Genomic DNA, 14,771 nt, shown 5'->3' on the forward strand with positions numbered 1-14,771 from the left:
TTCTTGCTCTGTGTGCATGTAGTGATACTGCTCCTGGCCTCTCCTTCTCATTTGTACATATTAAAATATAATTAATTTTCAAGTAGCCCAATGTAACTTCGTATTTCTAAAAGAATAAATTTTACATTTCTCATGGTGACAATTTCAAGCACCAGAGCCTGGACATTGGAGAAGATGGCTTTGGGAAGAAGGAGGGAGGCCTCCTAATGCCTTTGAAGTCCCACAATGAGGAAGGTGGCCTCAGCAGAAGACCCATCCTATGTCCACTCCGTGGTTAAGCATCACTGGTGGGTTGGCATGTGATCTCTTCTATGGAAATAGCCCGGGCTTCCATAATAAATAGCATCCTTAAACCTCAACTGCAATTTGCTCACATCTTAAGACCAGAAGCCTCAACCATAGCATCTGCCGCTATTACATGGGCATGTATAAAACCTTTCGGTTTGTTAGGATTTGACTTACTCGTCATGTTTAATGAAGGGCCATTGAACAGAGACAATAGCATCACCCATGTAAAGATAAGAATTCACAGTACACAGCAAGTGGAGTAAGTAAAAAGCAATTGCCTTCCAGACTTTGTGAGAAGCTAATTGAAACTTGGCTCTTTTCTCCATAGACCCAAGTTCTTCCAACTATTAGTATATAATGGCCAAGTAGCTGTGCAGAAATTATAGTTACTTCTACTCAAGATGTGGGAATAGTTGTGTTTTCTAAACTCTGACCTCCACTTTTAAAGACACAAGGATACTTATCTCTGGATTATTCCACTGTGACTGAGGTAGAAGCTACAGCAATGGTTATAGGGATCCCTGTGGACATATTTACCAGTCTGTGACACACTATTCCTTTCCTTTTCTTTAAAAAGTGCCATTGTCAGATTTTTCCTTTTGAAGCTTGGGACGTAGAAGAAGGAGAGAAGAACACAAGGTAATTAGAGAAAAGCTAATGAATTCAGCTATTTGCTTTATGTTATTTGATCTCATCCAATAGGACTTTAATGGTTTGGTACTGATTTTAAACCAGTATGCCCATGCCACATCTCACTGATGGTGGAATCATTTTAAAGGTAGAGATTCAGACCGGGTGCGGTGGCTCACTCCTGTAATCCCAGCACTTTGGGAGGCTGAGGCGGGTGGATCACCTGACGTCAGGAGATCGAGACCAGCCTGCCCAACATAGTGAAACCCCGTCTCTACTAAAAATACAAAAATTAGCCAGGCACATTACAGGTGGTGCACGCCTGTAATCCCAGCTACTAGGGAGGGTGAGACAGGAGAATAGCTTGAACCTGGGAGGCGGAGGTTGCAGTGAGCTGAGATTGCACCACTGCACTCTAGCCTGGGCAATAGAGCAATAGAGTGAGACTCTGTCTCAAAAAAAAAAAAAAAAAAAAAAATTAGAGATTCAGGCAGGAGGGGCAGAAAGTTGTGGATTGTGATTGTAGGGGAGGATATCAGTACCTTCAATGCATTCACCCTGGAAGACCACATGTTTGCCCCAAAGCTGCTGTCCTTTATAAAAGCATATTTGAAGCTTCTCCTTGGAAATGACTTCCAGAGTCACCCAAGAAAACACACATTATTATTTTGTAGTCACAACCTGTTTCTGACCCATTAAAGATGCTATGCAGTTTGGTTATTCACCCTATGCACTAGGTGTGGTTTCAAATGACTTCTGGCTGGTTCCAAAAATAAACACACCCATAGAAGATGAAGATTGGCCTTCAATGAGGATAACCAAAAGAATGTGTCCCAAGCTGTGAGGGCAAGTTTGAAGGAAGGGTGATCTGAGGAATGGCAGGTCACCTGTAGGAAAAGAATTCTTGTATGGCAAGACTTAATATGTAGCTTCCGAAAGGAACAACTTGGAGGAGTATCTTTCAGAATTTGAGCACTGATAGATTAAACATAAAATCCTCATATTTCATAGCTCCATCTGGAATGCATGAGAGTAGAGCATCTGCTTGCCAAAATGTGCCAATGGTCATAAAATGCCACTTCATGCACATGACATAGTGGTGGATTTTCAGGGTCATATCCTTTGGAGAGCTAGGCTTGGGTATTTCTCCCTCAGATCAACCAAGGGTTTCCTTTTTTTTTTTTTTCAAGCTTCTAGTGGGTATAATGCATTTTCACTTAGTAAACTTCCTTCCTTCAGCATAGAAGTGACTTTTGGTTCTTTAATAAGTAAAAAACAGGCTTGTTATTTTTTGGCCCATTCTAATTTAGGATATTGTCAGCACTGATTGAGCTCAATGGAGCTCAATCTGTATTTTTTGCATTATTGCATCTCAGTACTGAAAAGATTGGAAGAGAGAGACATGTAATATGACAGAGTGTGGACACTGGAATTAGAGAGATCTGTATTTGAACCCTGGCTCCATCATGTAGAAGCTCTGTGACCTTGGGAGACCTCTCAGAGGCTTAGGGTCCTTATCTACAAACCCTTGCAGCATTTTGAGAGGACTGAAGGAGCTGGTGCATATGAGGTGCCTGGCACTGTGCCTGGTGCACAGTGGAGGCTCAGCAAGCAGGACCCATCACCAATGACAGAGTCACGCTGTGCACAGGCATGGAGCACAGTGCTTCATGCAGAGTAGGTGCTCCCAAAATTTAGGTTTCTTAATGTTCTGTGAACACTGAATACTAGTAGAAACGGAGGTGGGTGGCTTCCTGCAGCCCCATATGAAGAGGGTAGAGTTGCCTCCATCTGCCTGGATGGAACTGCAAACGGGCCCTGAACCAATGGCCTTGTAAGTCCTTTCTCATTTCAGCTTCCAGGATTCCCTATCACATAGTCTAGTTTCTAGACGGGTTTCCTTACATGGCTTTTCTCACAGAGTCTTAATTGAATATGAACTGGATGAGACACAAGCCTTTCCTCATTTAGGAGAAAGAGGCACGTATGTGCCCCCTACTCTGGGGACAGGGCCCAGCTGTCACTCTAGCTCAATGTCCCATGGATAAGCACTGCTACAGGCAAGGTTGGTCACTTTGAAGCCAAACCATGAAGCTCTTACTTAACCAATCAGCATGTTTTGTGAGGAGTCCTGACTTAGCAAGAAGCCAGAGTAAAACATTTAATGAGGTATAGGACTCAGGTGAAGTGGCTAAATAACAAATGGAAAAATCAGCAAATGAGGTAAAAAGGAGGAATACTTGACATGGTTGCCACACCCACTGCTAACAGAATATAAAGCCCTGGAAAGGACCAAGGCTTATCCCAGGGAAAAGGAATCAGGTTTTCAAACTGACTTCCAGAGCTCCACTGCCTCCCTGCACCATGCCCTACAACTTCTGCCTGCCCAGCCTGAGCTGCCGCACCAGCTGCTCCTCCCGGCCCTGCGTGCCCCCCAGCTGCCACGGCTACACCCTGCCCGGGGCCTGCAACATCCCCGCCAATGTGAGCAACTGCAACTGGTTCTGCGAGGGCTCCTTCAATGGCAGCGAGAAGGAGACCATGCAGTTCCTGAACGACCGCCTGGCCAGCTACCTGGAGAAGGTGCGTCAGCTGGAGCGGGACAACGCGGAGCTGGAGAACCTCATCCGGGAGCGGTCCCAGCAGCAGGAGCCCTTGCTGTGCCCCAGTTACCAGTCCTATTTCAAGACCATTGAGGAGCTCCAGCAGAAGGTGAGGAGGTGGGCACCACACTGCCAGCTTAATGAACTACTTATCTATACATGACATACTAAACTGTGAATGGATCTAAGTCTGTTCACAGTAATGCTGAGAATGATGAAGACATAGACTCACTGGCTTAGGTATGACATCAAGTAGTCTTAGAAAATCTGTTGTAGAGCCACAAAGGAAGGATGCAGGCTGGTGTTAGAGTGAAGCATTAGACCAAAATCAGTCATAGCAATCTTACATGGCATCTTACTCCAAACCAGAATATCTGATTTTTTGGTTTGATTATGATACCCTGGTTTTGTTTTCAGAGCATTATCGCATTTTCAGAAAGTATGCACCTGAATTATTTTCTATGCTAAGAATTTCCTAAGTAAATCTTCAAATATTTAAAGCCTTTCAAAGCTGTAGCAAAATATAGCATTTATGGCAACACAAGAGAGCTGTTGACTCCAGCAATATCTACAGACACATGGACCATCCTCTAGAGCAGCCATGTGTACACATGACAATATGGGGCCATCCATTCTGGAAGAGAAGTAGATATAAGTAAAGAGTCCACAGAGAATTGGGACTGAATACCTGGTGTAGGTTTGGGAGGGATCCCAGAAGAGGCAATGTCTGAGTGGGGTTTGAAGGATGAGTGGGAGTTTATATCCAATTGTACAAGCCCTTGATTCTGGGAGGGAATTGACTGTCCACTGTTCTGTAGATCTGGAAAATTAGATGCCAGAAAGGGGTTGTGCTATTTGAATATCATTCATTTATTTACCCAGAGTTGGAGAGTGTTAGGCACAGTGCTGGAGTGGGGGATAATGTACTGAGTAAGATGGTCTCCTTCCTTCAGGAGCTCACAGTCTAACAGGGGAGATAGATGTGGAAACAAAATGATCACACAAAAGTCATAAGAAGTGTTATTGATTAAGTATGTGGGTTACACAAGGGGTCTTGCTAGTGGGTGAGGGCATTCTGGGTAGAGCAAGAAGCTTTTTGCAAAGACATGAACAAGGGCAATATGAGGGGAGAGTGGAGAGAAGTTAGCAGGTGGAACAAGGGTGGTATGAGTGTTGGATAACCAAGTTGTTCTGGCTTGCCTGGGATTTTTCCCATTTTAGCATCCCAGGAACCCCTCAGTCCTAAGTAAACTGTGATGGTTGGTCACCCAACCAAAGGGTTGGATACCCAGTAACCTCAATTATTGCAGGAAGCCAGAAGCAGATAAGAATAGAATTCATGATGAATTCACATTGGTTGTCCGGTTTTGAAATGGTCAGTTTTATGATCAAATCCTCCTTTTATCTCAGAGCTGAAAATCTGCAAGGACTCAAAGCTATTTGGGAGGAATGTGGCTGAAAGAAAATAGCATTTCACTTTAAGGCACAAGGCATTTCTTAGAATAACCCATTTCATGATTAATCCTATCCCCAGATCCTGTGCAGCAAGTCTGAGAATGCCAGGCTGGTGGTGCAGATCGACAATGCCAAGCTGGCTGCAGATGACTTCAGAACCAAGTAAGATTTTCCTAACCATCAGAGCAGTCTAGTAATGGACAGGCTGAATTACAAAGTGATGAGCTCCCTATCCTGGAATGTGGAAGCAGAAGTTTCTATTGGGAAGATTCTTGCATTGGGTTAGGATTAGGTTAAATGTCAAAGCCTCTTCAATAGGTGCTCAGATTCTGTGTTTTAAGTTTTTTTTTTTAAATTTTTTTATTTTGAGATGGAGTCTCCCTCTCTCATCCAGGCTGGAGTGCTGTGATGCAATCTTGGCTCACTGCAACCTCCGCCTCCCGGATTCAAGTGATTTTCCTGCCTCAGCCTTCCTCGTAGCTGGAATTATAGGCATGCGCCAGCAGGCCCAGCTAATTTTTATATTTTTAGTGGAGACGGGGTTTTACCATGTTGGTCAGGCTGGTCTTGAACTCCTGACCTCAAGCGATCCACCCGCCTCAGCCTCCCAAACTGCTGGGATTACAGGCATGAGCCACTGCGCGCAGCCCTGTGCTTTAAGTTTGATTGTAAGACACCATCCATTCTTACTCCTTTTCAACCCAATGTCTGGAGTAAGTTTAAAAGTGATTTTCACATTGGTCTCTTTGTATACATTAGTCACTGTCAACCCCCCAAAAAGAAGTTATTAAACCACAAAAACAGGAGGCAAAATCCATTGCCTTTCAGAGAATCAATCAATACTTTTAGGTATGACCATTATTACAATCATGAGAATCCTTTGCATTTTCCTGGGATCTTACATTTTACAATATAATTTTACATATATCGTCTTCAGTCCAACCCTATGAGGTGTTAGTTTTGTCTTCATTTTACAGTTGAGGAAATCAAGCCTCAGAGAGATAAAGGTATCTATCTACAGTCATTTAATGAGAAGACTGGCTCTAACTCTGAATTCAGTGTTTCTTCCACAACACTAGATTGCTTCTTGGCAAGGCTGGAAAGGATGGCAGGACAACCCGGAGCAGGCTTACGAAGGGCACTGATTCACTTGAGATGGCAAAAGCAGCAGGGCTTAGTTGATAGCAACTTGTAAACGAGAGTCTTAGAACAAACTTAGTTCGTGTTAGACTAAACTATCCACAGGCATTCCACCAATACCTTTTCTGTGTGTCTCAGTGACAAAATAGGCCTCACTAAGTACAGGGGTATTTTCTCCCTTAATTTTTAAAATTTGAAATATTTCAAAATATAATAAAATTGACTAAGTCAGCCAAGTAAAGGCCAGGAAATGAAGACTTTTTTTTTTTTTTGGACCTCTTTTGACCTCCGGCTGTGTGTGCAGGTACCAGACGGAGCAGTCCCTGCGGCAGCTGGTGGAGTCCGACATCAACAGCCTGCGCAGGATTCTGGATGAGCTGACCCTGTGCAGGTCTGACCTGGAGGCCCAGATGGAGTCCCTGAAGGAGGAGCTGCTGTCCCTCAAGCAGAACCATGAGCAGGTAAGAGTCCCAGTCCCCAATATCCCAATACTGAGAGCTCTGTGATCCCCCTGAATAGGATAAGGTAGGATTTGATTTGCTAAGCACCCTAGACCTAACAACATTTTGCTGGTTGCTCAAAACATACTTTGGGGCTTGTTGGGAAATGAGTGACAGCTTACCTTTTTTACATAAAGGAGTGTGGTAAGCTGACCTATTTCCCCTTGGGACCAGACATGTATGGCTGAAAGGTCACACAAATATCTTTAAACTACTGTCTACTGTTTGATGCTATCTATTAGCTTCTGAAGAGGTGCCAGGTAGGTTAATGACCAAGATTGGAAGGAGATAGAAAACATTCTTACACTCTGTTTCACCTAGGTAACTAGAACTCAAGCTAGATAAATGGATGGATGGATGAATGGATGGATGGATGAACTGATGGATGGGAAAACCAGGAGAAATGAAATAACTCAAATAATGGTTGATTCAGATCTCATGGCTGAATGCAATACTACGAAATCAGATGCATTTCTCAAACATTAGACGTTTTCATGATGAAAACATGTGTCATACTCTAGTAGTATCCCATGAAATAAATAGGAGGAATGAAACCTGGTTTCTCTATATTTAAGTAGCAACAATTGTAAGCCAATTATCATGCCAGACTTATCACTGAGCAAAGAGGAAATAAGAAAGAAATGATAGAATCTTGGACTGGGTAGAAATATTAGCAATCATTTAATGAAGCAGCCTTATCATACAGATGAGGGAAGGGATTCAGAGAAGCGGCCAGAATTTCTAGAGGTGACAGCTGGGCTTCAACTCATGTTTCCTAAGCTGCAATGCAATCCTCTTCCCATTATATTGAACTGCCTCAAAGAAGTTATTGATAGACTTCTTTCTGTGGGTTTATTTCTTCCCTTTTCTCCATTAGGAAGTCAACACCTTGCGCTGCCAGCTTGGAGACCGCCTCAACGTGGAGGTGGACGCTGCTCCCGCTGTGGACCTGAACCAGGTCCTGAACGAGACCAGGAGTCAGTATGAGGCCCTGGTGGAAACCAACCGCAGAGAAGTGGAGCAATGGTTCGCCACGCAGGTGGGCATCTAAGCACGTGTCCACTCAGGACCCGAGGCCCCCCAGGGGCCCGGAGGCAGGGTCTGATCCTTTCTCCCCTTGGGTGTTTCAGACCGAGGAGCTGAACAAGCAGGTGGTATCCAGCTCGGAGCAGCTGCAGTCCTACCAGGCGGAGATCATCGAGCTGAGACGCACGGTCAATGCCCTGGAGATTGAGTTGCAGGCCCAGCACAACCTGGTGTGTATTGTTCAGACCTGCTGGTGAGCGATGGGAACTTGGGAGGCAGAGTCTTGGGGATGCCCTTGGGGCCACACACTCTCCTTAGCTCTTGGAGCTTGTGAGTTCTTTGGAACCCCATGGAGGAACCGTATAAGGAGCAGCTCTCTGACATTCCTGATCTTCCCCACCACAGCGAGACTCTCTGGAAAACACGCTGACGGAGAGCGAGGCCCGCTACAGCTCCCAGCTGTCCCAGGTGCAGAGACTGATCACCAACGTGGAGTCCCAGCTGGCGGAGATCCGCAGTGACCTGGAGCGGCAGAACCAGGAGTATCAGGTGCTGCTGGACGTGCGGGCGCGGCTGGAGTGCGAGATCAACACGTACCGGAGTCTGCTGGAGAGCGAGGACTGCAAGTGAGTACCTGACGGGCGGCACCCCTGCAAGGGACAGGCACTGTTCTACTGTAGGATAAAATAGGGACTTTGAAAATCAAGTTTCAGGTGCCAATCTGTCTGTAGAGGCCAGAGTTTTATATTACAGCCGTGGGAAGTATAGGATATTTGTTGCTAACATTTTCTGGGCTAAAGATACTTTCTTTTACAAAAGATAGTCATGGGACTTGACTCCTTCCTCCAGTAGAGATTTTTTGGATGTTGATGGCCAAATAAATCTTTCTGTCTTCAGGACTGTCTTGTCACCACAAAAAGGAAAATGAAACTGTAACAATGATCACTTTTTCTGATTTAAACAGAACTTTCAAATCCACCGTTTCATTAATTCTTGTTAGAATCATCTGAGGCAGGCAGAGTGGGAATCATTATCACCTTCTTATAGATGAGCATTTGAGTGTCAATAGGGATGATGATCAATAACTAACAGTACAGCAGTTGCCAGCGAACATAATATTTTTATGAACACAATCTTGTGGAATTTTCATAATCCTGTGTGGTTGGTACTACCAGTCCTACCTTACAGGTGGGAAAGCTGAGGCTTAGAAGGAGGAAGTGACTTTCTTGTGTGTCTAGGGTCATACAAGGAAGGCTGGGATTCCACCTTACATATTCTTTGCTCATTTCTGCCACTGTATCAGAACTCTGTAGAAGGAGTGATCCAAACAAGGCATGGCTTCCTAGGACATCAGAGAACGGGTTCTGCTTGTTTCTGTGTCTCTTTGGATTGAGTCTCTCTTGTTTGAATCACCCTTCTCATGCTGACAGTCTAATGCTTCTGCATCCCAGGCTGCCCTCCAACCCCTGCGCCACCACCAATGCATGTGAAAAGCCCATTGGACCCTGTGTCACCAATCCTTGCGGTCCTCGTTCCCGCTGTGGGCCTTGCAACACCTTTGGGTACTAGATACCCTGGGGCCAGCAGAAGTATAGCATGAAGACAGAACTACCATCGGTGGGCCAGTTCTGCCTCTCTGACAACCATCAGCCACCGGACCCCACCCCGAGGCATCACCACAAATCATGGTCTGGAAGGAGAACAAATGCCCAGCGTTTGGGTCTGACTCTGAGCCTAGGGCTACTTGATCCTCCTCACCCCAGGTCCCTCTCCTGTAGTCAGTCTGAGTTCTGATGGTCAGAGGTTGGAGCTGTGACAGTGGCATACGAGGTGTTTTGTTCTCTCTGCTGCTTCTACCTTTATTGCAGTTCCCCAAATCGCCTAATAAACTTTCCTCTTGCAAAGCAGACATGATTCTCATTTGTATTCATTCTTTTCAAAGTGTTGACTCTCTGTGTGCTTCTTATAAAGCCACTTGAAAGCAGAAGGAGGACTTTATAGGTTAATCATCTCCTAAAAGGTCTTCATCACCTTCATTAACATTCATTAAGCACAGTGAGTCCCAGCATCCACTTAGGCCAGCATAAAACAAGTAGGATCACTAGGACAAGAGGCCTCATCTGAATATGATAAACATATTTCTCATGGGACCTTACTCAGTAAAATGCAACGGTGAGCATCTCTAGACAGTTCCACTCATTCTTTTAAGTCCCTAGCAGGGATGACAGAAGTTAATATTTATTGAACACCTACCAAATGCCAGGAATTGTGCTACTAATTTTTTCTCTTCCTCACAGTGAGGAAGGATCAATGGCAGGACTGAACCCAGAGTTCACTCTCTGCTTGTCAGTTACACATGAGGTGTGGTTATGAGAGGACAAAATTGATTTCAAACAAGCACCCAGAGCTTATACATCCTCCTGGGGAGACACAATGCTGTTAGTGCTCAAAACATCTCTGAAACTCTCCTTTGTGAAATACTGAATAACTCAATACTAAAAAGCACCACCTTGCCATCTTCCATATTTGAGCAATACCCAACCTATTTTGAAAGTGTTTCTTTTCTCACTTGAATTGTTTAACCATGGGAACTACATATGAATTTCGGGACCCTCCCCCTCAAAGTTATTTAGAATCAAATTAGGATATTACAAGTCAGGTGTTTGCAAATGCTAACAGTGACCACGGTACTGGTGCCTGGCCCCTACTGGTGCCTGCTGATGTCTAGCCAAGGTTAATGGCTCCCATCACTGTGCGTGCTGTGGTTTGTGCCAAGGCCACTCCCTCAGTCTGCAGATTGTTCCCAGATTAACCAATCTGCTAATTATGTCTTCTCTCCTTGAGATGAAGCTGATACTATCTCCCCTGCTGTGATGATGCCGGTTCCATCATCACATGTCAGTCTTAAATTCTTAAATTGTTTTTTTTTTTTTGGAGACAGAGTCTCACTCTGTCACCCCAGCTGGAGTGCAGCAGCATGATCACGGCTCACTGCAGCCTTGAACTTCCCAGGCTCAGGCTATCCTCCCACTTTAGCCTCTTGAGTACATGGGACTACAGGCATGCACCACCATGCATGGCCAATTTTTGTATTATTTGTAGAGAGGGGTTTCGCTGGGTTATCCACGCTGGTCTTGAACTCCTGGGCTGAAGTGATCTGCCTACTTCAGCCTCCCAAATTGCTGGGATTACAAGTGTGAGCCACTGCGCCTGGCCAGTCTTAAATTCTTGTGCTCTCATATTCTAGTTCACTTAATATCTACTCCTTTGTAGTTGATGTTGCTGCAGCTTAGACAGGAGACCTTGGAAGACCATCTGAGTGATACTCCATGCTCTGCTCAGAATGTCTTAGACCCAGTTTGTGGACTCTATTCTCTCTTTCCTCAGGGAGAGTTCATTCCCTGGAGCTACTGCATGCCTCATGCAAACCACCCTTGTTCAATTTATCCCGGCAGTTCTCCACACATGCTGGGATTACTGCCCACTGATAGTTACCTCTCAGCTACCTTCACCAGGAACAGTGCCTCCCAAATACCCAGTTGCACGTTTTGTGAGTGAGAGGTCAAAGTTCTCAACACAGTAAATACACTTTGTTTTTAGTGTTCAATTTATAAAATATTAAGCAAAACTTGTTTCTATGTTTGATGTTGTGTCAGTGGAAAACATGGGTCTAGGGAAAACAGTCCTTAGTTCTTATCTCTGCCATGGTGCTTTCCTTGGAGGATAAAAGAAAGGAGTGTCAGGGAGATCACTTTTTCTCAGGACAAAGCCAAATTGCTCTTCTGAAGTATCTGGGAAGGGTCAGTGTTACCACTGAGAAATAAAACTAAAATCCTAAGTCCCCCAGCTGACTGAACGGACTCTGTCTTGGCCAAGGGGACCGAAGAGAAACCTTAAAAACAGAGTCACATGTATGTTTATTGCAGCAATGTTCACAATAGCAAAGGCCTGGAATCAACCCAAATGCCCAATAATGATAGACTGGATAAAGAAAATGTGGCACATATATACCATGGGATACTATGCAGCCATAAAAAAGGATGTGTTCATGTCCTTTGCAGGGACAAGGATGAAGCTGGAAACCATCATTCTCAGCAAACTAACACAGGAACAGAAAACCAAACACTGCATGTTCTCACTCATAAGTGGGAGTTGAACAATGAGAACACGTGGACACAGGGAAGGGATCATCACACACTGGGGCCTTTTGGGGGGTGGCGGGCTAGGGGAGGGATAGCCTTAGGAGAAATACCTAATGTAGATGATGGGCTGATGGGTGGAGCAAACCACCAGGGCACATGTACACCTATGTAACAAACCTGCACGTTCTGCACATATATTCCAGAACTTAAAGTATAATAAGAAAAAAGAAAAAAGAAGGAAAGAAAGAAAAAAACAGAGTCCCTGACCATGACAGGATGGGAGGTCAGACATGCCTCAGTATGCCCCCTCCTTATTAACTTTTAACCAGAATTCTTTCCTAAGGAGTAAGCAGAAACCAGCTCTGGAAAATAAGAAACAGATGAATCATTCCTTTATCACCTTGAGCCCATCATCTGAAGCTGTGACTGGATTCCTTCCTCCCGCCTTCTGCAGTTTCAACACAGCAACCGACTGGCATTCCTTCCTGATAAGAGACCACCAACCATGGAGTGGTCTGGCCAGTCTACAGAGGATGTGCGGTGAGGGTTTTCACATCCTCTGCCTCACCTTTCAACATCAGAGGGCCAAAAACTCCATCCTTGGGTCATGCTAATGCCACCATTTGTGAACATGCGACCCATGAAGAGGCATGAAGCTCAATTGCACATGCTTACATTTGTCTTTTCATAAATATTCATGACTCCTCCTGTAGCTTATTAAATAGTGCATTTGGCCACCTCACTCAGCATACATTCCTTTCTCACATTTCCCTCCCTCAAAATGCTTACTCTTGGCTTCTGCCAGAGGCTATGCTTCCCAGCTTGCAGGATGGTCAGCCTGGAGGCTGCAGCCTTTTATGAGAAATAAAGCTCTCCTTTCCAACTTTATTAATCTTGTGATTTTTCAGCTGGCACTACTTAGCTTACTGACTTGGCAAGATACGCTGGCTGTAAAATTCACCATGACATGATGACCTGCAATTGGCCATCTAGTGTGACAAGGCAATGTTGCCAATGAAATGTGGGTATAATCTAGCTTGTCTCACTTCATAATTTTAAAGTTTCTAGTGAAATTAAATATTTAAAAAATATTTTTATTGGTCATTCATGTGTCTTCTCTATAAATCAATTCAATTCAATGTATAATCATTGAATGCTTACGATGGTGCCTGTTGGGCAGAGCACTGAACAAAACAAAGACCTGCTCTAAGAAGCCTACTTTCAAGTGGAAGAAGACAGACAATAAAAAGAGGCAAACAAGCATGACTGTGTCAAGCAATAAGTGCTGAGAGGAAAAATAAAGCAAGGAAAGGGAATAGGAAGTGGAAACTTTTGGATAAGGTGGTCAGGGCACTCTATGTCTGATGAGGAGAAATAGGGTTTAATCTATTTACATGTAATTTTATTACTGACTTTTTGGACTTATTTTAAAAATCTTACTTTGTCCTTTCCATTAAGGATGATTTTTTTTGTTGCTTATTGTTTCCTCAGTTCCTGACACCTGTGGATTGATCTTGTTTTCTTTGTTCCCCCTTTTAATATGTGTTCTTAATTTTTAAATGTGCACACTTGACTTAGCACTATCTAATTTAATCTCTTTCTTCTTGCATAAAAACAAGATCCATAGAAGATGTTTTTGTTTTTTGTTTTTAAGAGACAGGATCTAACTCTGTTACCCAGGCTGGAGTGCAGTGGTGTAATCATAGCCGATACAGTTTGGATGTTGTCCTTGCCCAAGTCTCATGTTGAATTGTGGTTCCAAATGTTGGAGGTGGGGCCTGGTGGGAGGTGATTGAATCATGGGGGCAGTTTCTCGTGAATGGTTTAATACCATCCCCCTTGGTACTGTTGTCACAACGGTGAGTGAGTTCTCACAACACCTCCCCCACTCCCTTGCTTCTTCTCCCACCATGTGAGGAACCTCGCTGCGCCTTTGCCTTCCACCATGATTGGAAGCTACCTGAGGCTTCCCTAGAAGCAGAAGCCTCTATGCTTCCTATACAGCCTGCAGAACTGTGAGGTAATTAAACTTCTTTTCTTTGTAAATTACCTAGTCTCAGGTATTTCTTTATAGCTGTGTGAGAATGGATTAATACAATGGCCCACTGCAGCCTTAACCTCCCAGATCCTGAGGATCCTAACCTCAAGTGACCCTCCTGCCTCAGTCTCCGAAGTAGCTGGGACCACACATGCATGCCACCATGTCTGGCTAATTTTTTACTTTTTATTTTTGTAGAGACAAGGTCTCTCTATGTTGCTTAGGCTGGTCTTAAAATCCTGGGCTCAAGGGATTCTCTGTGTTGGCCTCCCAAAGTGTAGGGATTACAGGTGTGAGCCACTTTCCCTGTCAGAAATTTTTGTTTATGTTCTTTACTTTACTTTTTTATCTTGGTTTATTTTATTATTTATTTATTTATTGACAGGATCTTGATCTGTTGCCCAGGCTGGAGTGCAGTGGCATGATCATAGCTCACTGCAGCTTCACCTTCCTTGTCTCAACCTATCTGCCTGTCACAGCCTCCCAAGTAATGGGACTATAGGCATATGCCACCATGTGTAGCTAATTAATTTTTTTTTTTTGTAGAGACGAATTTTTTTTTTTTTCTATGATGCCCAGGCTGGTCGTGAACTCCTGGGCTCAAGCGATTCTCCCACCTTGGCCTCTGAAAGTGCTAGGATTGTAGATGTGAGTCGCCATGTTCAATCTTACCTTATTTTTATGCTCCAAAATTTGGTCATTATTATTATTATTTAGAATTATCTACATGGTTACCAGTTTATTTGTTTGCAGTGTTTCTTGGACTTTATTCCTCCTTTCTGGTTTTAACTTTTTATTTTCTGAAATACATTCTTTGGTAGTTTTTATAGCATTTGCTATGGTTTGAATGACACCTCCAACCATTCACTACTACTTAAACCATTCACTACTACTTAATGGTCAAGTAGTGATAAGGCCATGAGAACACTGCCTTCATCAATGGATTAAT

The 14,771-nt window shown here is 44.0% G+C and overlaps 1 protein-coding gene across 1 annotated transcript; it reads left to right on the forward strand.

Annotated features, from left to right (window-relative positions):
• Positions 1-3,282: 3,282 nt before the first annotated feature.
• On the forward strand, positions 3,283-9,549 carry LOC100971439 (keratin, type I cuticular Ha3-II). The gene is made up of 7 exons (XM_003813827.5): positions 3,283-3,630; positions 5,056-5,138; positions 6,421-6,577; positions 7,494-7,655; positions 7,747-7,872; positions 8,048-8,268; positions 9,094-9,549. Exons 1-7 carry the CDS (start codon positions 3,283-3,285, stop codon positions 9,209-9,211), a joined length of 1,215 nt encoding a protein of 404 aa, XP_003813875.4. The 3' UTR covers positions 9,212-9,549.
• Positions 9,550-14,771: the final 5,222 nt, after the last annotated feature.

The sequence above is a fragment of the Pan paniscus genome, chromosome 19 (assembly GCF_029289425.2).
Source record: "Pan paniscus chromosome 19, NHGRI_mPanPan1-v2.0_pri, whole genome shotgun sequence".
Classification (NCBI taxonomy): domain Eukaryota; kingdom Metazoa; phylum Chordata; class Mammalia; order Primates; family Hominidae; genus Pan; species Pan paniscus.